Source organism: Osmerus mordax, chromosome 9 (genome assembly GCF_038355195.1).
Source record: "Osmerus mordax isolate fOsmMor3 chromosome 9, fOsmMor3.pri, whole genome shotgun sequence".
Classification (NCBI taxonomy): Eukaryota; Metazoa; Chordata; class Actinopteri; order Osmeriformes; family Osmeridae; genus Osmerus; species Osmerus mordax.
This window is the reverse complement of record NC_090058.1, coordinates 1356138-1377591: the sequence shown is the minus strand read 5'-3', so window position 1 is coordinate 1377591 and position 21454 is coordinate 1356138. Positions and strand designations below refer to the sequence as shown.

The window sequence follows — 21454 nt, the reverse complement described above, 5'->3', positions numbered from 1 at the left end:
CAGACCTTGATGTACACGTCAGTCTGGACTGGTGTCAAACCATTGGTTGTCTTGTGTCACGTGTGCGAATCTGAAGATGGCGTCCCCAAATGGAGGTAAATTCTAATTCCCCTCTCAGTTACGGAGTGTAAAAAATGCCTTTTTAATGTCGTCGTTCCATCAAACTGTTATGTTTTTGAGTCCAGGTTTGTGCGAACATGTGAGTTCATAAACGTGAAGATACTGTATTGTCAGATAATGTGTAGCAACGTTTTTTTCACCAGTTGATCCACTAGCTATAGTGTTATTGTTTGGGAAAGCTAGCAAGCAAGCTAACTAGCAACAGTATAGAGTACCACACCACCAAAATGTATTTCATTTTGGTCGACAACTGAGATTTTTAGTTAATGTTTCCAACTAGCAAAGTGTGATGAATTTGCCAACAAAACTGGCAAAGATTGACCTGGCAACATCTCCCTCATATATATTATTATCTAATTAAGTTAATATAAATGAAATTTGACATCGCCCTTGATGGTGTAATTGAACATAGATAATGTTGAATTGACAACCCTTTTCCTGGCTCGCAAGGTGATGATTTTGAGTCTTCTCTGCTGAGCTTCGAGAAGCTGGATCGAGCCTCGCCAGACCTGTGGCCAGAGCAGTGTAAGGTTCAACACTCCCAAACCTCTTGGCTTCTATGTACGAGTACATTATTGCGGTCCATTGTTTTGCCTGATTCTTCATTATCTTTCTCACAGTACCAGGAGTTGCAGAATTTGCTGCCTCCTGTAAAAATGTGAGTTCACTCAAACATATATAGAATCTAGGTTTTAATGTTGGCTACCATAAAAAAAGGGTTGGAATCTATAAGAAGAGTATTTTGTCTCATATTTCAGCCGATCAACAATTCACCCCCTAAGTGGATGGCTGAACTGGAATGTGAAGACATTGAGATGTTAAAAGGTGAAAACGGTTCCATGTGACCATACAACCATAACTACATTACCAGTCTGAGTACTTGAGCCGGTGTTGACTGTGTGTGAAACCGGTCCACAGAACTGGGTAGTCTGACAACAGCCAACCTGATGGAGAAGATCAAAGGGCTTCAGAATCTAGCCTATCAGCTGGGCCTGGAGGAGTGTAAGTATATATAACATAACTTAACACAACATATCTTCTCATACGTCATATCATCATTATTTCATCTGTGAATCGGCACAAGCTCTTGGTTACTTTAGCAAACCACAGCACATATAAACACTGTCCCAGGTTATTTTCCCTCTTGCTGTCATCTGAAGCTGATATCTTACAACTCACCACTAGATGGTGCAGGTAGTCCTTTGGCTAATTTCTGTCACCTCTGTCGGGTATGTGGGGAGGGGAGGGGGAGCGAGGGGGGTGGGGGAGTGAGACTGTGTCACTCAAGGACAGCCACTTTCTCCTCTTCATGTTTGAATTTCATCACAATAATAAACCATAGAACCCAGTGTCTCTGTTGGAAAGACTGTTTACGTATGGAAGTCTTGCACCTCATAGTGAGTATTCCGATATGCTGGGAGCGGAATCTGGTTTGACAGATTTTCTGCCTTCATTGTCCTAATCCTTAGAGTGAGGATTAGAGTGATGTAGCAAAGTGCTCATGTTTTCCCAAAGAGGAAGATGGGTTAAAGGCACTTGCTCGGGGAATATCCTAGCTATCCCAAGGTTGAAGCATTCACTATTCAATAGAAGCACCAAACATATATTTTAGCTCTCTGCCCCCGTACATTACTTAAAAGCGAATCCAGCTGAATGATGTCAGACTCGTAATGTTTCTGGTGATGAAGTTCCTCTGCTTGTCGTTGGCAGTCCCTGAAAGGTAGTTCTTTGAAATCATGGTTTAGCTGACATGTCTGTTTGAAACAGTCAGCTGTAATCTTGTAGAGGGGGCAAGACCCTCTGACCTTCCAGGCGTCCTGCAGGTCAGGCAAGTCGGCCGTGCCAGGCAGGGCGGGCAGGCAGGCAGGGCGGTGAGACGACGTCTGCGCATCCTCCCTCCACGGTGAGCGCCGCTGGCGTTCTGGAAAATTCCATAAATACAGGATGATTAAAGTAGGCTGAGTCTAGAGCGGATTACACCAGACATGATTTGTCAAAGCTTTGCCCTACTCACAAGCAGTAGACGGGTGTGTTTTTTGGTACACATCAGCTTTTTTGTGGTTAATGGAAGCCCCTGTTGGAGTGGTTGCTAAGAGACATCACTTGAATAGAAGCTATTCAGAGTATCTGTCTGCCTGGAAGCTGAGGACACCACAAGTGATCCGACAGCCCTCAATCTGAATGAAAATGCCAGGCCAGATTAGTGTAATTGTCTTCACCAGAGATGTCGCTGAATGATGTAGAAGCTGCTTATTTCAGATTTCATATTTACAGATGAGGAACTTTTCTGTGAGTCTACATACACACATAAAATCCAAATGAAACAAGCTGATAATTGTCTGATTCTGGATCAGTTTATTTGACCCAAACAAGAGCTCAGGTTAAATTACAGGAATATTTGTCTATATTTGAATATCTGAGGACCACCAGATCAAACCCCATTAGAGCTGTAACAGTGTTCATTTGACCAGGTGTGGTGTTATTGAAGGTGCGGTGGTGTTGAAGGTGCGGTGGTGTTGAAGGTGCGGTGGTGTTGAAGGTGTGGTGGTGTTGAAGGTGTGGTGGTGTTGAAGGTGCGGTGGTGTTGAAGGTGTGGTGGTGTTGAAGGTGCGGTGTTGTTGAAGGTGCGGTGGTGTTGAAGGTGTGGTGGTGTTGAAGGTGTGGTGGTGTTGAAGGTGCGGTGGTGTTGAAGGTGTGGTGGTGTTGAAGGTGTGGTGGTGTTGAAGGTGTGGTGGTGTTGAAGGTGCGGTGGTGTTGAAGGTGCGGTGTTGTTGAAGGTGCGGTGGTGTTGAAGGTGTGGTGGTGTTGAAGGTGCGGTGGTGTTGAAGGTGTGGTGTTGAAGGTGCGGTGGTGTTGAAGGTGCGGTGGTGTTGAAGGTGCGGTGGTGTTGAAGGTGCGGTGGTGTTGAAGGTGCGGTGGTGTTGAAGGTGTGGTGGTGTTGAAGGTGTGGTGGTGTTGAAGGTGTGGTGGTGTTGAAGGTGTGGTGGTGTTGAAGGTGTGGTGTTGTTGAAGGTGCGGTGGTGTTGAAGGTGTGGTGTTGTTGAAGGTGCGGTGGTGTTGAAGGTGTGGTGTTGTTGAAGGTGCGGTGGTGTTGAAGGTGCGGTGGTGTTGAAGGTGCGGTGGTGTTGAAGGTGCGGTGGTGTTGAAGGTGTGGTGTTGTTGAAGGTGCGGTGGTGTTGAAGGTGCGGTGGTGTTGAAGGTGCGGTGGTGTTGAAGGTGTGGTGGTGTTGAAGGTGTGGTGTTGTTGAAGGTGCGGTGGTGTTGAAGGTGTGGTGGTGTTGAAGGTGTGGTGGTGTTGAAGGTGTGGTGGTGTTGAAGGTGCGGTGGTGTTGAAGGTGTGGTGTTATTGAAAGTGCGGTGGTGTTGAAGGTGCGGTGGTGTTGAAGGTGCGGTGGTGTTGAAGGTGCGGTGGTGTTGAAGGTAAACGCATGAGGTTGAAGGTGACCTCACCTCAGTAAAGTTCAGAGCTGTTGGAGACGAGCAGTGTCTGTCTGCTTGGATTGCCCAGACAGAACTGAAGTTCATCCATTAGAAGTCTGTCTGTCTGTCCTGTCTGCCAGGCCTGGCTAGTGTAAACACCATGGTGCTGAGGGGGGAGGCAGGTGGGCCGTCCCTCCCCTCAGGTGAACATGACAGCGCTGGGTCATTATGGGGCTCTGAGCAGGGAGGTAATGGCCGCCTGGTTAATGTGCTTCACTTTAATTTTCTCCTTTTCCCGCCTGTCAGCGGAGGCCTTGTAAATCTGCACTACTTTTTCATCACGTTTGTGTGCTCTTCAGCGGCCGTAAACGAGCCGTGGGAGAGAGGCGTCACAACCGGGGGGGTGGGGGAGGGGGGGTGGGGGGCAGAGGACAGGATTTACTGCCCCTCCCCCCCTCCCCCTTCAACATGTGGGCTATTAAAGAGGAAGCTGCTTAATGGACATGCAACAATCAGCCAAAGAACCCTCCCCCCCTCCCTCCCCAGGCCCCCTCCCTCCCCAGGCCCCCTCCCTCCCTCCCCAGGCCCCCTCCCTCCCCAGGCCCCCTCCCTCCCCTGGGAGTGAGGGGCTGCTGGAAGGCACTGCCTCCCCCTCACACAGCAGCCTGCTGGTTCAGACCACTTTTGGTATATATAGATATATCTATATATACCACATTAATAAGTCATCTGTACTCCGGTTATGGGGGAGATGGAGATCTTATGCACAGCAAAAAGCCTGAGTATGACATGCAGATGTGTTGGGCTGCACTAGCTGTGCACGTTGATTCACAAACAGGCCTGTTTTGTTTTTACATGTTTGTGTGGGTGTGTAAGGAAGGTAGGACTCACACCATGGCCCCAGAGACGCCCTCCTTGTGTCGCTCTGTCAGGTCTCTCCCTGAGGGGCGGTGGTGGGGAGGGGGGGCGGCGCGTGCCTCCTCCAGGCCCCAGCTGCCTCTCAGCCCTGTGATGAATGCCTTGTCGTGGGCCACTGAGTAGGGCAGCAGGCCCCTGGCCCCAGGGACCTCTGAGGACTCTGGTAACTACTGTTATTGGAGGTAATTGAAAGCAGAGTGGTCCTGAGGGACTCAGCATGCCTCAGGCAGAGGAGGTAACAGCTCTGCGTGCTGCTAGCCCTGCGTGCTGCTAGCCCTGCGTGCTGCTAGCCCTGCGTGCTGCTAGCCCTGCGTGCTGCTAGCCCTGCGTGCTGCTAGCCCTGCGTGCTGCTAGCCCTGCGTGCTGCTAGCCCTGCGTGCTGCTAGCCCTGCGTGCTGCTAGCCCTGCGTGCTGCTAGCCCTGCGTGCTGCTAGCCCTGCGTGCTGCTAGCCCTGCGTGCTGCTAGCCCTGCGTGCTGCTAGCCCTGCGTGCTGCTAGCCCTGCGTGCTGCTAGCCCTGCGTGCTGCTAGCCCTGCGTGCTGCTAGCCCTGCGTGCTGCTAGCCCTGCGTGCTGCTAGCCCTGCGTGCTGCTAGCCCTGCGTGCTGCTAGCCCTGCGTGCTGCTAGCCCTGCGTGCTGCTAGCCCTGCGTGCTGCTAGCCCTGCGTGCTGCTAGCCCTGCGTGCTGCTAGCCCTGCGTGCTGCTAGCCCTGCGTGCTGCTAGCCCTGCGTGCTGCTAGCCCTGCGTGCTGCTAGCCCTGCGTGCTGCTAGCCCTGCGTGCTGCTAGCCCTGCGTGCTGCTAGCCCTGCGTGCTGCTAGCCCTGCGTGCTGCTAGCCCTGCGTGCTGCTAGCCCTGCGTGCTGCTAGCCCTGCGTGCTGCTAGCCCTGCGTGCTGCTAGCCCTGCGTGCTGCTAGCCCTGCGTGCTGCTAGCCCTGCGTGCTGCTAGCCCTCGCCTGCTGACCCCGCCCCCTCGCCTGCTGACCCCGCCCCCTCGCCTGCTGACCCCGCCCCCTCGTCTTCTGAGGTGAGGCTGACCCCGCCCCCTCGCCTGCTGACCCCGCCCCCTCGTCTTTTGAGGTGAGGCTGAAGGTTACCCATGACCTATCCACCTCCTCCTCCCCTCCCTCCCTCGCTCCCTCCTCCAGATCAATCTGGACCCATTAAGACGGCAGCGCTGCTGAGTATGATAGCGTTCATGGGGCCTCGCTGTGCTAATGTTCCTCCATCAATCCATCAGGGCGTGGCGGGCGGGTTATGAAGTGGCATCACGCCTCCCGACACAAGCTGAATGAGGAACAAGGGGCCGCTCCTCTCTCCCCCTCCATCCTCCTCTTCTCTCTTCCTCTCTCTCCTCTATGGAGGTCCCTTCACAATGGGAAGGGCCTCTGTGACTAGAAGTCTCCTCTGCCAGGTTCCTGTCACGACAGAGATGTCATCATTGCTGAACTACACCTGCTGCTGCTTGGGATTCTAGACTGCACCGCTGAGATACAGAAATACTGTGGATCCTTAGAAACAGGACCGTCTGCACTAGGATTAGAGTTGAAGCTGACACACACACAAACACATAAACATACTCACACACACACACTTAAACATACACACACATACTCACAGCAAACACATAAACATACTCACACACACACCGCCTCCCTAGACTTGCCTGCATGCCGCCTTCTTGAGCAGATCGGAAATGACACCTCATTTCCATAAAGGCATTAGGAATTCATTGGATTTTCTTTCCTAGCTAATCATACTGCTGGTAGGGAAACCTTTTAGGCTTTTAAATGAATGAATTTTGACTGATTGCCTATTAATAAGGACACCTCTTGACAGAGCTAGCTGGGGCAGAGCAGGGGAGGGCTCTGTGTGTGTGTGTGTGTGTGTGCGTGTGTGTGTGTGTGTAATTGATTGTGTGTGTGTGAGATTTTGTATGTGTTTGTGGTGAGGGGGGTCAGTCCTCACAGCTAGACAGGGATGCGTAGAAGAGGATGAGACAGAGGAGGGGAGAAGAGAGGGATGGGGAAAAAGGGGGATAGAGATGGAGAGTGTAGAAGGGAGAGATGGGAGGAGGGGGAGGGAGGAGCAGGATAGAGGAGGGGGAGAGGAGGAGGGAGGAGCAGGATAGAGGAGGAGGAGGGAGGGAGGAGGAGGGAGGAGCAGGATAGAGGAGCGGGGGAGGAGGAGGGAGGAGCAGGATAGAGGAGGGGGGGAGGGGTGCGGTGCTCTCAGTGGGGACATAAAGAGGAACCAGTGGCTCTCCTGGGAAATCACAGGCCCTGTCTGCATCTTAAACATCTCTGTGAAGTATCAATAAGTGGGTAATTGAATTTTGAACACAAACATGAGCGTCAGGTGTATGTGCAGGGCGGGGGAGGGAGGGTTGAGGAAGGAGGGTGAATGTGTTGATGATGAGGGTGTGTGTGTGGAGAGGTGGGGGTGTGTGTGTGGAGAGGTGGGGGTGTGTGTGTGGAGAGGTGGGGTGGTGTTGATGGGGGGGTGTGTGTTTGCACGTGTGTCGTCTCCCTCCACAGTCCTGGGGGAGCGACTCACAGCAGCGAGGCAGTGAGAATGGATGTTAAATCCATTAAGTAAAGCTTAGAGGCAGTAATAGCTGGGTGGCAGCAGGATCCAGCCGACGGGGGTCAGATTAGTCTGGCCGACTCGTCTGCCCGACTCTTAATGAAAGTGAGTGTGGGGAGCCGGGGGCCAGGGGCCAGGACTCCTGTTAGCCCAGGTGGTCGTCTGTCTCTGGGGGTAACTGGGGTCCAGCCTCCCCTGCACACGGAGACCCCCGGGGGCAGGGGGGCAGCCCAGTGATGATTACTGTCATTTCACACACTGGGGAGTTGCTCTGCGTGCATGCGTGAGACCATGGTCCCTCTCTTTCCAGCAGGACTGTGAGGGTGGTTCTGGAAGCTGCAGGATGCTGTGACTGAGCAGGATGGGCTGCTGGTGACCATGGTGATGCCATCAGGGTGCCTAGGGGGTCAGATGGCTGAGCGGTTAGGGAGTCGGGCTAGTAATCAGAAGGTTGCCGGTTCGATTCTCGGCCGTGCAAATGACGTTGTGTCCTTGGGCAAGGCACTTCACCCTACTTGCCTTGAGGAGAATGTCCCTGTACTTACTGTAAGTCACTCTGGATAAGAGCATCTGCTAAATGACTTTTATCTAAAGTGATGTACCGGGGATATTTGAACCTGCTACCTGTTGATCTGCAGTCACAGGCTCTGATGTCATCTATGGTCAGCATGGGCTTCAGAATAATTAGAAAGCAGCCAATCAGCAGGGTCGAGACAGGGACCTCTGCACCAATCCATACGCTGTCATCTGGTATGGATGGCAGCTATAACAAGTTGCTGATTAACTTGGTATAGAATTAGTAATTGACCTTTCTAATCAACTAAACAAATTTCTAACTCCCCCTAATCAGTATTGATCTCCTGTGGCCTGTGAGAAAGCTGTGTGTGTGTGTGTGTGTGTGTGTGTGTGTGTGTGTGTGTGTGTGTGTGTGTGTGTGTGTGTGTGTGTGTGTGTGTGTGTGTGTGTGTGTGTGTGTGTGTGTGTGTGTGTGTGTGTGTGTGTGTGTGTGTGTGTGTGTGTGTGTGTGTGTGTGTGTGTGTGTGTGTGTGTGAGACAGAGTGAGTTGGCAGGCAGGCGGTTGTTTTAGTGAGAGAGGAAATTCATGGATGGAGCTGAGAAAAGGTTTGACTCATCATCTTCCCAAGCTATTTGTGCTTTTGTGTGTGTGCGTTTTGTTCCTTACATACATACAGAGTGCAGGTTCCTAAAGCTGTTCTCTTAATCAGACTGTGGTGATGCAAATAATGTGTTTCTGACTGGGGAGGGCTTCAGTGAACTCTGATTAATGAGTGTTTCACAGGGGGAGGAGACTCTAGGGGCATGGCCCTGCCAGGGAGGGGGGGAGGGAGAGAGGGGAGGGAGGGAGGGGGGGAGGGGGGGAGGGGAGGGGGGGTGAGAGAGAGAGAGGTGAGAGAGATTTGTCTTCAATTAGCATATCTCTCCAGAAATCAGTGGTGTACATAAAGGAGCCCTTAGCAAGGACATCCCTAGACAGACTAGCGATTAGGAGTGGAAGGGATCAATAGGCCTGCTTCCAGCACGCTCTCTGGCTCTCTTCACATCCAGTATGGAGACGCCTCGTTGATGAGCTGTCTCACCTTTGTAGATCCCACCAAGCTCTCTCTCTCTGTGTGTCACTGCAGTCTGAACCTGGGCCTCAGTCCTTACCTTGAAGCAGCTTGCTCTCTGTAGCTTTCTCTTTAATTCATGTTCAGTCGTATATTAGCCTACACTGAATGAAACGTGTGATCGATGAGAACAGCCTGTTCTTGTCTTGTCTCCCTCCTGACATCTCTTCCTCTCCAGCACATGGAGGCAGGCATGCCTGACTTCCTGCCTCTGCCCGGCTGCCTCTGCCCGCCCTCAGACAGCAATCACAGGCAGCGTCTCTGGTAGAGAGCCCGTGTCTTATGTTGTTTACCATGTCCAGAGTGAACAGATGTTTGTATAAATTACCTCCCACGTTCGGCATCGCACAAATTAAATACATGACTCGCATTGCTAAGTGGCTACTGTGTGGCAAGGTACTGGCCTGTGCTGCTGTAGCTGTTCCAAGGCCAGCCTCGGGAGAAGTGGACTCTGAACTTGAATGACAATGTTTGCTCTGATGATTTACATTTCTCTGCCTTTCTCTTCAGCCAGGGAAATGACCAGAGGAAAGTTCCTGAACATCTTGGAGAGACCTAAGAAGTGAACTGTTCAGGATGGTGGCTAGCCAGGGGCTGAAGAACAGGCTGGGTCTGACCTCTGACCCGGGTCTGACCTCTGACCCAGGTCTGACCTTATGCCTTGGTGAATACACTCACCACCACCGCCTCCTCCCCACCTTGATGTCAGAGACTTGCATTGGGACCCAGTTTGACCCCTCACACACTGAGGACTGAGTTGTTTGAAGACACTAAAGGGCTGCCATCTGTTTTCACCCTGACGTCCATTTCTGTTGTTTTCAAAACCACTTCTGTCTTTAGTTTCACCTGTTGACTATTTATTATTTTATTTCATCCATTTTTTACATTATTTGCATTTCGCCAAATTGTGTAATAAAGTCGTTAAATGAAATGTCATATTATTGTGACCGGAACCCATACTTGATCCGAATTGTCCAAAATGTTTTGATTGACCGCACAAACTTGAATCAGGGCGGTAAGTTGGTGTCTGGGGGTTCCACGCCAGTGGGTACGGGACGCCTCCTCTGAATAAAGGAGCTCTGATGTGACTGCCCCCCCCCTCCTCACAGCCACTCTCATCTAACGAGGACAGGAAGTAGAACCCACACACAAAACATTGCGTAAAAATAATCTAGCTCATTGTCATCTCTGTTAATGAGAGCTGACATGATTACTAGGACTGTTTTTTTTCTAATTAGCACACTTCCAGCGACTTCGGCGCTAGCGGTCAAGCAAAAAGGGGAATCGGACAGGCATGTCGAACAGGAAACAAAAAAGAAGTCCGTCCGGCGTGATTAGGTAAGACAACGCCTCGGGCTGTTCCCTGCTGGAGGTGTAGCTGGGGCCATGCTGGTGAGCTCTCCCTCCGCAAGCTCCACGTCTCCACAGGCTGCTAATAAGCCCCCGGTTGTCTTTCCGATTCACACGGACAAAGGGCAGAGCTACCCAAGTGGCTGCCCCCGCCTCAAGCATGGACCCTGATTCACCTCTGGAAATTATGGATTATTTATTTAATTTCTCCATTCTCAGACTGTTGTTCTGTGCTCACTGGAGTGTCCTGTCCTGGGACAGCCCAGTGGCTTGGGGGGGGTGGATGGGGGGCTGTGTATGGTGGAGGGGGGGCTGTGTGGGGTGGAGGGGGGCGGCTGTGTGGGGTGGAGGGGGGGCTGTGTGGGGTGGAGGGGGGCTGATATGCAGGAATGTATCTTGAGTACCAGTACCGTAAAACACCCTTCTTACTCCAACAGTCAAAAGTTGAATGGATGTAAACTTAACCTTATTTTCTGTCACGTTATCAGTACCACACTGGCAGAAGTTTTATTAGGTCCAATTTTGCCACCGGGAGTTGATCTTTTGACAGAGCAGAGCTTAGTGGCGGCGTGCTGATGACACTTGTTGATGTTGACTCGCGTAGATCGATGGTAAGTGACCCGGCGTCCGCAGTATGGAGGAGTAACAGGTGTGTGTCAGCCCAGGCCTGGTCCTGTAGATGCTGCTGGAGGAACAGGTCGTTCCCCATGGAGGGGGCCTGTCTGCAGGGGGACCCCCCCCCCCTCATCGCTCCACAGCCCCGTGCCGTGACCTCACAGAGCCCGCTGCCCCCACAAACGTCAATCCAATGTGCCCTCAAGCCTTTAATTAGCTGTCAATTAGTGCAAATTAATCAACTCCTCGCCTAATTAAGCAATCCCAGCAAGCAAAACTCCCTAGCACGCTATTAAGGAGGAGCCATGAGAACTGGAGCTAGCACTGCCTGGGGCGTGGAAACAAGCACAACCTCCAACACTGTTTTAGTTTTCCCCTGACTCGGCACAAGATGTGTGCTGTCATCAGGTTGTTCCAGAACAGAGGAGGTGCTTGATTCAGCAGTATATCCAGGCGGAATCACTAAATGTGCTACAGCTACTGTTCCTTGCGATGTCTGATTAGAGCAAAGTAAAGCAGTGTCTGAGTCATTCTGTCTGAACAGAGTATGTAGATGAATGACCATGTGGGCTCTGGCGATCCTTCATTTTGATTGCATGGTATAAAATACCAGGCTTCAGCAATCTCCAGGGGCAGGTCTAATGCATAGTTATGTTAATAATACAGCCCCCATTGCAAATCCCATTATCCAGTGACCTTCCTAAGCAAAAGATCTTAACAGATTCATTATCACAAATGCATGTCAAGCTTTTCCAATCAGAATGACGACTGAGTTATTTTCCTTGCAGGAGGGCGTTTCTTTGTTTGCAACTTTTTGATTTCTGTTTGAATTGAATATGACCTTGTGTCGCAATCTGAATATCCTCTGGCTTCAAGGTCAGACTGTCCACATCCCTGCTTCTCTGAAGGGAAGCGGTGAAGTTAGTGGTGTGCCACATGACTGCTTCTTCAGGGGGAGATAAAAATAAAAAAAATATATGTGTACAGCCCTCTTTACAAGCAAGGTCACATGAGGGCTTCACATATGCCCATACAACTGCACCTAACCCAACCCTAACCCTCCAGGAAGACGAGGGAAAACTGAGAGAATTTTTATATAAAGAAAACTTGAGAGCACTTCAGCGAGGGATCCCTTGTCGGTGGCGCAGAACTGAATAGAAAAACCACACAATCAGCCACGTGAAGGGAACATGCAGATGAATGAGATCATGACCTTGGACTGGGGACGAGGACATCCCTCACTCGAGTTACATCATCGTGACATGATGTTGCATTGTACCCAAAACTGGCAAGGCAAGATGGGGGAGGACTCGGGACTCATTTTCGCGACAGCTGTTCGCTTTTTAATCTGAAGATCCGTCAGATCTTGTGGTCTTTGATGGGCAACCCAATCGACACGAATGACTGAACTAAATCTTCCCTTAATCTAGAGCCTTATTAGGCAGTCTCTCCTTTGCATGCAAAACAGGCTGCAGTCATTTTCATACGGAGATAGATCATTAAGAGCCACGGGGAGAGAAAGCGCGGGTTTCTCCACAAACAACAAACAACAAAGCAGCAGCGTACCTGCTGGAAAAAGCTGCACCCTGACTGGTCCTCCTGACTCACTGCTCCACTGGGATGAATGGCTCCATCCTGACATTATTAGCATATCCTAATTATATGGATTTCTTCATTAATGAATTTTCCACCTAATAACCCCCAATTACTTTCAACTGGTCATCCAGTATAATTGCAGCTGTGATATTTTCTCCCTCTTAATCAGTGACTCGATTTGAGCAGTTTTGCTTTAAAACATGACTTGGCAAAGGAGATTAGTTTTGATTGTATTATTGTACTGGCTATAGACAATAAGTTGTCTTAACATTTCATGCCACTATAACTGGAAATTGGATGCACGATTGTATCAACAATTCAATAAAAGCTTCTTGCTTTATTGTTAAGATAATTATTTTTTTGTCAAATCGTTCAATGACATTATGTCAAAAATTAATGCAAGACTCGCGTGGGGTTCGGTCCTGCCATATGGATTTGATTGGACAAAATCCAGATAAACAACTGTTCTTGCCATATTATGAGCTCCGTGGCGCACCTGAGGCGCAGCTAGTGTTGCCATTCATGTGTCAGCGAATTACACGTTGATAAGATCGGTGTTATCTGATTTTAAACTCATTATCATAAACATGCTTGGTGTGATCTGTCCAGATGTCCAAAAATACAATCTTTTTTTTTTTAACAAAATCCACAAAACACGAATTTGCAGTAATTTAAAGATTGAAGAAAATGTGCATTCTAAAATATAGGCTTGAGATATCAAGGAAAAGTATGAATTGTACGTCTTTATTATTATTGTAAAGGGATAGCAGACTGTTGAGAATAGCCATCACGCCATTGCCTCAGCTTGCTTTTTATCCGTGTTAAGTAGGCTGACAGTTGCTGAAGACTAACTTTAATATGACATCACAGAACATGGCCTGAGTTGGGATGAGTTAGGTCTACTGGTGGCTCGCATCAACAACATAGTTAAGGGAAAGACACAATAACAATTATGATTTATGAATGAATGATTTAATAACATGCCGTTTTAGTTGCTCAAAACAGGTTAATACATTAGGTATTACAAATAATTTATTAAAATAATGGACGCAAGCTACTTTCGGCCATTTCGACTGGAGAGGCTACAGGTGAAATCGTTTTATTGCACATAGATATTTAAGATATCCTTGTTTAAGCCGATATTCGATTAAAATGCTAAAGAAGTTAAATTAAAATAAGTATTCGTTAGGCTATATTGTATGTGACTGACGATAGGCCTACGTTTTGTATTTTCTCCAAGACTTTATCGCGAATCACCAATTATTTGATTTTTTTACACTATACATAAACAAGGATGTTTGTCTATGATGCAGTTAGCCTACTTCATGCCTTATATGCTGCATCTTAAGGTTAATTTCTCTCAATGATATAAATAGCTAAACCCCTGATGGCCCACATTCTTTCATTTCCATTTCTCTTGTGAAATATATCCCTTTGCTTTATCTGTCATGTATGCTGTGGGATTAGAGGCTGGAGACAAATATGTAGCGTCCAGCTGTCGTTTTGAAGGGCCACGGAATTGTGTTTGATGGTTTTCCATAGCATCTGGGTACACGCGCATTATGACTCTCCATTGAGCTGGACAGGAATTGCATGCCATGTGATATGCCCAGCGAAATTAAAACGATATTGCTCGATTTTATTGTGTCAGAGCTTCAAGCAAAATAGCTGAAAATGCTGAATTAGACAAAAATGTCATTGGATTAGGCTACATTTAGGGTATACACAGTTTAAATTAATTATTCGTTAGGCCTATAAAGTCGTTGAGGCTGTCCTGATTTCTCACCCTCTGAGTTAATCCTTTGGCATTAGAGTAGTCCTCGAATGTCTGCAGCCCGGAGTGTGCAGCTCCTCTGGTATAAATGCACATCCGCGTAAACGCAGAACGAAACCGGATCCACAGGAATTCCGAATAGCGTCCTCGCAGCTGATTGGCTCAGAGTTCTGACTCTTGTTGGGATGGACCTGTTGGATAAAAGGACAATTTTCTGGAGGGATCTCGGTTGTTACACTTTGGACCGTGCGCTGGGGACCAACGCAACAGACGATAACATATTAATACTACCCAAGACACCATGACAGGCAAACAAGGTGCCATATTGTCGGAAACTTTGAATATATCGAAATCGACTTCTCTCGGTGCAAACGGAGGTACTAACAGCAACCAACAACCAAAGAATAGCGCCACTCACCCGCCCAGATGCACTGGTTTTGGGATCCAGGAGATACTGGGACTAAATAAAGAGCCTTCCGCGGCCCCGAAGAGTACCATGGGGTCTCTGCCCGTTGGGGCGCACCTGTTTGCCGCCAGGTCTATGCTTGGCCCCGCTGGCGTTGGGATGGGATTAATTGGCCCAGGAGGAATTCCTTCGTTCTACAGTCAACCCGCGTTTTTGGAGGTACTGTCGGACGCACAGCATGTTCACCTGCAGCCCCACAGTAGATCTCTGGGGCACCTGGACGCAAACCAGTCAGCCAGTTCAGGTACGAATAACGATTTCTGATTATATTCGCTTTCAAATAGCGTACTAATAATATTTTGAATACTATGTTTTTGTTGTTTGTAGGCCTAATAGCCTATAGCTATCAAATAGGCAAGACTTCAAATAGGCAAGGCAAGCATAAATGGAGACGTTAGAACCATTTATTAAGACAATATTTTTTTGTGCAAGTAACGTTCAGTCTTTATAATGTTACCATAAATATATTTTGTTATTATTAAATAATATTGGCTTCATTACTACATTGTTGATGTATATTAGAACCGTAGGCTATCATTAGTTTTGTTAAAACCTGGACTTCAATGTTGTTGAACATTTAGCCTTGTGTTAGTTGCTTGTGACATATCCTAATAATAATCAAAATCCACGGCTGAAACTGTGGTGTTCAAGACTACTGACAACATTATAATTAGCTACTAATATATTTTATGGGTCTATATATGTATTCCTCCACAAATGAACGGCTCACATATTAATCAATGTTATTGTCACAAACACCAATAGATATACGATTATGTATATTTACAGACTCGGAGGATTTGTCATCCAGTGAACGAAAACTTTCAAAGTCAATAAATCAGAGCAAGAAACGGAAGAAGAGACGTCACCGGTAAGCATTACCGTTTAACTGCATCTCACCAAGTAACCGTCAAATCAGACTAATTCTGTGTTATAGGTGACAAATTCATTTATTTATCACTATTGAACCTATATCAAAATGTTTGCTTATTTTCTTCAATTATTGCTAATTCAGCCCTGGTATAAGCATCAGGAAAGATATAGGCTGGTGAATATAACTTTATATAGAATTTTGAATGATTAAGATAAGCTAGGCTATATTAATTTTTTCCAAAATCAATTAAGAAATTAGATCTGGATGTTTTGCATTTTTTTCAATATAGCCTATTTAGCATTCGATCATGTATAAGTGTAGGCCTACTGTAACCTGCACACTGAACATGCAAAGAAAAGGGACTTGGGTTTTCATTCTGTTTTTACTAGTCCCACGTTTTTATTTTCACAGGACCATATTCACATCTTATCAACTCGAGGAGTTGGAGAAAGCGTTTAACGAAGCCCACTATCCTGATGTGTATGCGCGAGAGATGCTGGCAATGAAAACAGAGCTGCCCGAGGACAGAATACAGGCATGACTTTTTTCATTGTTTTATATAATATATTATACTTGGGATAAATACAAATGAAACATTTTGCTTTTAAGTTATTTGTTATTAGGATATATCTTCATTCTGTACGTGGCCTAGGCTATATTTATGTTGCTTTCCATTCCTTATTTTACCTAAAAGTGGAATACTCCGCTATAATTATATGTTCATTGACGCTTTTTGTCGTACATTGTTGTACTCTGCAGGATTTTACGGATTTTGGTTTTATTTAGTTTCGTTTTTTTGAGCTGAGATTGAAGTTTACGATAATAATGAAGGTTAGATAATTTATTAAAGTTATTGAAAGACTATGCCAGGTAGGCCTACCCTAGGCCTATAGAATATGAGCAACTGTAATTTACTCATATAAACCTTAGCTACTCTCTGATTAATCTGTCATAGGTCTAGGCTAATATTTATATCAAAGAGAAGAACATTCAGGGTGTATTAATATACCGGTCCATGTAGCCGAATAGAATGTTGCTTAACAATTGTTAATGTCACAGAGGCCCATTTCTGCCTCGTATAGCGTACAGTAGCTTATAGTCTACATTTTTGTCAACGTATATTATTAAATCTTAAAACATAAATGTTCTATAGTAAAAATATGTGCAGCACAAAAAGCCACACCGAATGAGGAAATCTAAAGTAGCCTACAGTGCGGTGTGCTCCTCCGCACTTGACGAAGTAGTTAGCCCTTGAATGTTTTGAGGTGGAGGAAAGTGAGCCCACGTAAATCGATCAATGATGCCTTCATCGCTGTCTGAACAAAGAAACCTATGCAGCATCCTCGCCAGAGTAGATACTCTCTCATCAGGCCCAGTTGGATGTGAAACAATTTGTTCTCGGAGTGGAGCACTAACGACCTAATCAAGCTATCAAGGCGGAAGAAGATTGCAGTGTGACCTGAACCATCCATCTGCCCGGACGCCTTTTAATTTCGTTCTCATTACGGCTCCTCGCCGTGAATAAATAATAGGGAAATAAATAAATAAGCGCGGGCATATTCCAATTCTAAATAAAATTAACACCCAATTTTCTCATCGAGTGTAATTAGTTAAATCAGACGAGCTCTACTCGTTCCAGGGGGAGGCTAGCTCGAGACGCAGGGAGTTCAAATGAAATAACTACATTGAATTTATTAGCACGGGTCAATAGCAGCGCTCCCCAGTGTCCCGCTCGTTTAATTTCCCGTGATATTTGCCCGCCTGTCCACCATCGATTGGGGCTGAAATTAACTTATTTTTCAATCAGCCTCGGCGTGCCCTAGGGGTCGCTTCTCTCTCCAGCTTCCACAGAGGCTTCCTTTGAGGGCCAGAGAAGCAATTTCTCATAAAAAGTATCTTGTATGAAATAAGGACTATAATCAGAATTGCCAGAAAAAGGTTTTGATCGTTTTCAGTTGGATGTTGGCGCCCTCTCCGGAGCCTCTGTGCTGGCCTCTCTTATTTTGGCACTCAGCTCACTGCCGTCAGATATGGCCAAGTAGGCTGTTTAGCAGCTTTGTGTTGTGCTATGAAATCAATTTAGCCTTTAGTTGACAGAGAGCCTGGGGCCCCAACCAGTAGTTATGAAGGCCCACTCCTGGCAGTGGACAAGTGAAGTATCTTGAGGTGTCAGAACTGACTATCCATCCAAACAGGATCCAACCCTGACAGGGTGCATGGATTACTCACACCTTTGGCTAGTAATATTTGTTAGTTTGAAATATATGTATTTGGATTAGCCCCTTGAAAAGAATCACTTAGTTTTCAAGGGGGTCTTAAGTATTCAAAATGAATTCTCCAAATCCAATCACATCCAGTTTTTAATAAAATCTTACATAACACCTACTTCTCTCACATGAGAGCTCACTAGTAGGAGGACAGATGCTGAAATAATCGAGAGGAACCTGACACAAAAGGAACTACAAAAAGGAAAATGGAAAAAGAAGCGATTAAGTTCAAGATGCAATTTCACAAAAGCTCAGTGCCCAGGTTCTCAAAGGAGACATACTGTATCCAGCATGTTCCCATCCCAACAGAGACACCGTCGGAGGGTTGCTGGTTGTGACCAGTTCTGTTGGGTTGCACTTATGAATAATTATGTTTTTTTTTAAGAATAGAAGTATGCAGTGGCATAACGACATCTCTGACGTTGATAACAAACCAAACCGCTTCAAAATCGGTTGAAAATTGAGCAAGTTATAGTCATTTAAAAAGTACATGTAGCACCAACCCAATGTTATGGGTGAGCGAGTTGACTGTAGCAAGATGGCCGCCATGTGCGGACGTTCTAGACTCCGCCGTAAGACATCTAGTCTTTATATATATCTATGGTTGTGACCAGTTATGTTGGGTTGCAGGTCTGGTTCCAGAACCGACGGGCTAAGTGGAGGAAGAGGGAGAAATGCTGGGGGCGCAGCAGTGTGATGGCAGAGTACGGACTGTACGGAGCCATGGTTCGTCACTCCATCCCCCTGCCTGAGTCCATCCTGAAGTCGGCCAAGGATGGTGTCATGGAGTCTTGTGCCCCGTGGCTGCTAGGTAACACCACACCTGTAGCGATTGTAGCGATCTCCTGGCTTTATGTCCGCTATTCATGTTCATGCTCTCATTCCTCTAATCCAGGGGTCTCCAGCCCTCTTCCTGGAGATGCCTCCCTGTAGGTTTCGCTCCAACACTGATCTAGCCCACCTGATTCTAATAATTAGCTGGTTGATCAGGTAACTGGTGTTGAATCGGGTCAAATAAGTGTGGTTGGAGCAAAAACCAGGCAGGTAGCTGTCCAGGAACAGGGCTGGAGCCTCCTGCTCTAAAAACTTCACCTTTTCCTCTCTTTACATACTCCTGCTCAAAGGACAGTGTCACCTCATCCACACATAATTTCCTTTTCAAAATATCTCGTAGAATAATTTGTTATCAAAGTGTACCCTAATGAGTGATGATACATCCATTCTTTGAAAACCATTCCCACTGTCGCTAAATCAGACCTATTTCTTTGCTTTCTTTGTTTTCAGTTCAAGAAGGGTTTCCAATCAACAGACGCTTTTCTAAATCCGAATGCCCACAATTCTTTACAGGGATGCACAAAAAGACGATGGAGGCGGTAGTCCAGCCAACAGGAAAGACAGGTGTGGCCCAGCAGCCGGCCAATCAGAGGGCAGAAGAGAGCGAGGTGGCGGAGGAGACGAGAGACGACCACCAGGCTCCCTTTTCGAAGGAGGAACTGAGGGAGAACAGCATCGCTGCGCTGAGGGCCAAGGCTCAGGAACACAGTGCCAAAGTTCTGGGGACAGTTTCACACGAGAGAACGGACGTTCAGCCGGACAGACGAGAAGCAGGAGAAGAAGAGAGGCCCGGGGATCATGTGACTCCGGCGGAGGAGAAGAAGAGTCCATAGAGACCGTCACTAAGGACTGCAATGTAATACTCAGCACTGATTGATCCCTCTGTCTACAATTGGGACTTTCCAGGATGCCAGTATTCAAAACTAAACCAGTCATGTCCTGATGATTAACACGAGGAAAACACAGGCACTTTTTCTCTTTCTGACTTCCCAGTGTACAAACGAACATTGTTGCTCATGAAATCGATTCTTGCCATTGCTTTGATATGGACATTTGGATGGCGTATAGATGTAATGAGAAGTCTACAATGATAAACCCCCGTCACATAACGATTGTTTGATTATTTTTTGCTCAACTGAACACTTCTGGTACGCTGAAAGTGTTGTTATTTTCTTCATTCGAAAGAATGTATTGGAACTTCTGGATATTGTCACAGAAAGTGTATAGGCCTACTCCCTTGAAAGCATCAAACGTCTTTGTTGGCAATGTTTCCTGTAGTCATGTAGATTTCTGTTTATATAATCTCTATATTGGATCAGAACCCTGTCAGAGGTCTTAATGAACAGAGCACAGGGAAAATGGTCTTGATGTTGTAAATAATGAAGATAATAATAGCTTATTAAAGCACTGTTTTAAATATACTTTCATGTCGTCTTTAAGAGTTTGTGTATCTGTTTCATAATAATCTGTATAATATTCAACACAAAGTATTAAAAATTGATTTTTTAATGTGGTCTTTTGCTTCTCTGTTATTTCTTACATTTCTTTCATGTTTGGTTATACTGTAACGTCCATGTCTGGCTGCTTCAAGTCACAGAGTCCTGGGCAGGTCCAGGAGGATGCAGGGTGTGGATGGACTCTGTCCACACAGAACAGCACCTCCTGTACTATCAACTTCACACTCAAACGGTAGAGCCTGCGGCAGCAGCCTGGGACGACGCAGGCTCAGCCTGGGCCGACGCAGGCTCAGCCTGGGCCGACGCAGGCTCAGCCTGGGCCGACGCAGGCTCAGCCTGGGCCGACGCAGGCTCAGTCTGGGCCGACGCAGGCTCAGCCTGGGCCGATGCAGACGTAAAACCTTCTGGAGCTTCTGTAACACTGTGTTATCCTGTCAATTTGGAGGTTTAGATGACCTAGTTCTCTTTATCAGCTTGTCGTATGGTTGAATCTTACTCTGAGCCAGTCTGGGCCTGTGGGCCACTTGAGTTTATATTGGTAATTTCTGATGTTCCTGGAATTCACATTCTATTCTAGTATATTCTGTTCTGTATTCTATATCCAGTGTATGTAAATCAACCGTGATATAATGAGCATCAGATGACTGGACTGAAAACAGTTTGTTGAGGGAACTGAGGCCTATATTATCAGTGTTCTCCTCAGGCTGACACACTGGAGACTTCCAAACAAATTGTAATCATCTCGTCACAGGCTGGGGAATAGATTGCTAATTTCCTTGTTGACAGATACTAGTCTTCATAATTAAAGATTAGCAGGAATAGAAGCAAGAGTCGCAGGGTAATAGAAATGCTCAAACATTGCACCCGGGAGTAAGAATGATTAGTGAATTTTGTACGTGACAGCTGGAGAGTGTGACACTTAACTGAAAAAGTTGTCACTGCTCAGAATTGGATGTTGGATTCAGTTTGCTAACCACTGATCTTCAGCCATTAGATACTTCAACCTCTGTATGACGTCATTTACTTTCCATCCATGTACTCAATATTTGTCCAATAGGTGTGATTAAAATGGCTGAATTGTAGTGTTGTCTGATGCACACCTGCAGAAAGTTTATAATAGATATTCAAGATGTTTATGATATTAGGAAACAGGTGGCTGAGCGGTGAGGGAATCGGGCTAGTAATCTGAATGTTGCCAGTTCGATTCTCGGTCATGCCAACTGATGTTGTGTCCTTGGGCAAGGCACTTCACCCTACATGCCTCGGGGGAATGTCTCTGTACTTACTGTAAGTCGCTCTGGATAAGAGCGTCTGCTAAATGACTAAATGTAAATGTAAACTGTGTTCTGATATCCTAGTTTATTTCTCCGGTCAGTGGATTAAACTACTTTAGAAACAGTCAGGTTAAAACTTAGATTTGAGTGCCTAAAATGTGTTCTCCAAAAATCTCCTTAACTTTTAGGAGGATTGGTGTTCATCAGTAACAAATTTGTTGTTGAGTGGGTCAGTGTTAGTCAGTCTTATAGCTTTCGTGAAGTAAACCGTTTAATAC

At 46.8% G+C, this 21454-nt stretch overlaps 2 protein-coding genes across 2 annotated transcripts; both read left to right on the top strand.

The window, feature by feature from the left end:
- The first annotated feature begins 1 nt into the window (after position 1).
- On the top strand, positions 2–9600 carry lin52 (lin-52 DREAM MuvB core complex component). Its single transcript, XM_067243573.1, has 6 exons — positions 2–95; positions 571–645; positions 741–778; positions 879–945; positions 1039–1122; positions 9180–9600. Exons 1-6 carry the CDS (start codon positions 77–79, stop codon positions 9233–9235), a joined length of 339 nt encoding a protein of 112 aa, XP_067099674.1. The 5' UTR covers positions 2–76; the 3' UTR covers positions 9236–9600.
- Positions 9601–14305: 4705 nt separating this feature from the next.
- Positions 14306–19278, top strand: vsx2 (visual system homeobox 2). Its single transcript, XM_067243730.1, has 5 exons — positions 14306–14714; positions 15260–15341; positions 15756–15879; positions 18242–18422; positions 18896–19278. The coding sequence occupies exons 1-5, from the start codon at positions 14306–14308 to the stop codon at positions 19276–19278; spliced, it is 1179 nt and encodes a 392-aa protein (XP_067099831.1).
- The last annotated feature ends 2176 nt before the right edge of the window (positions 19279–21454 follow it).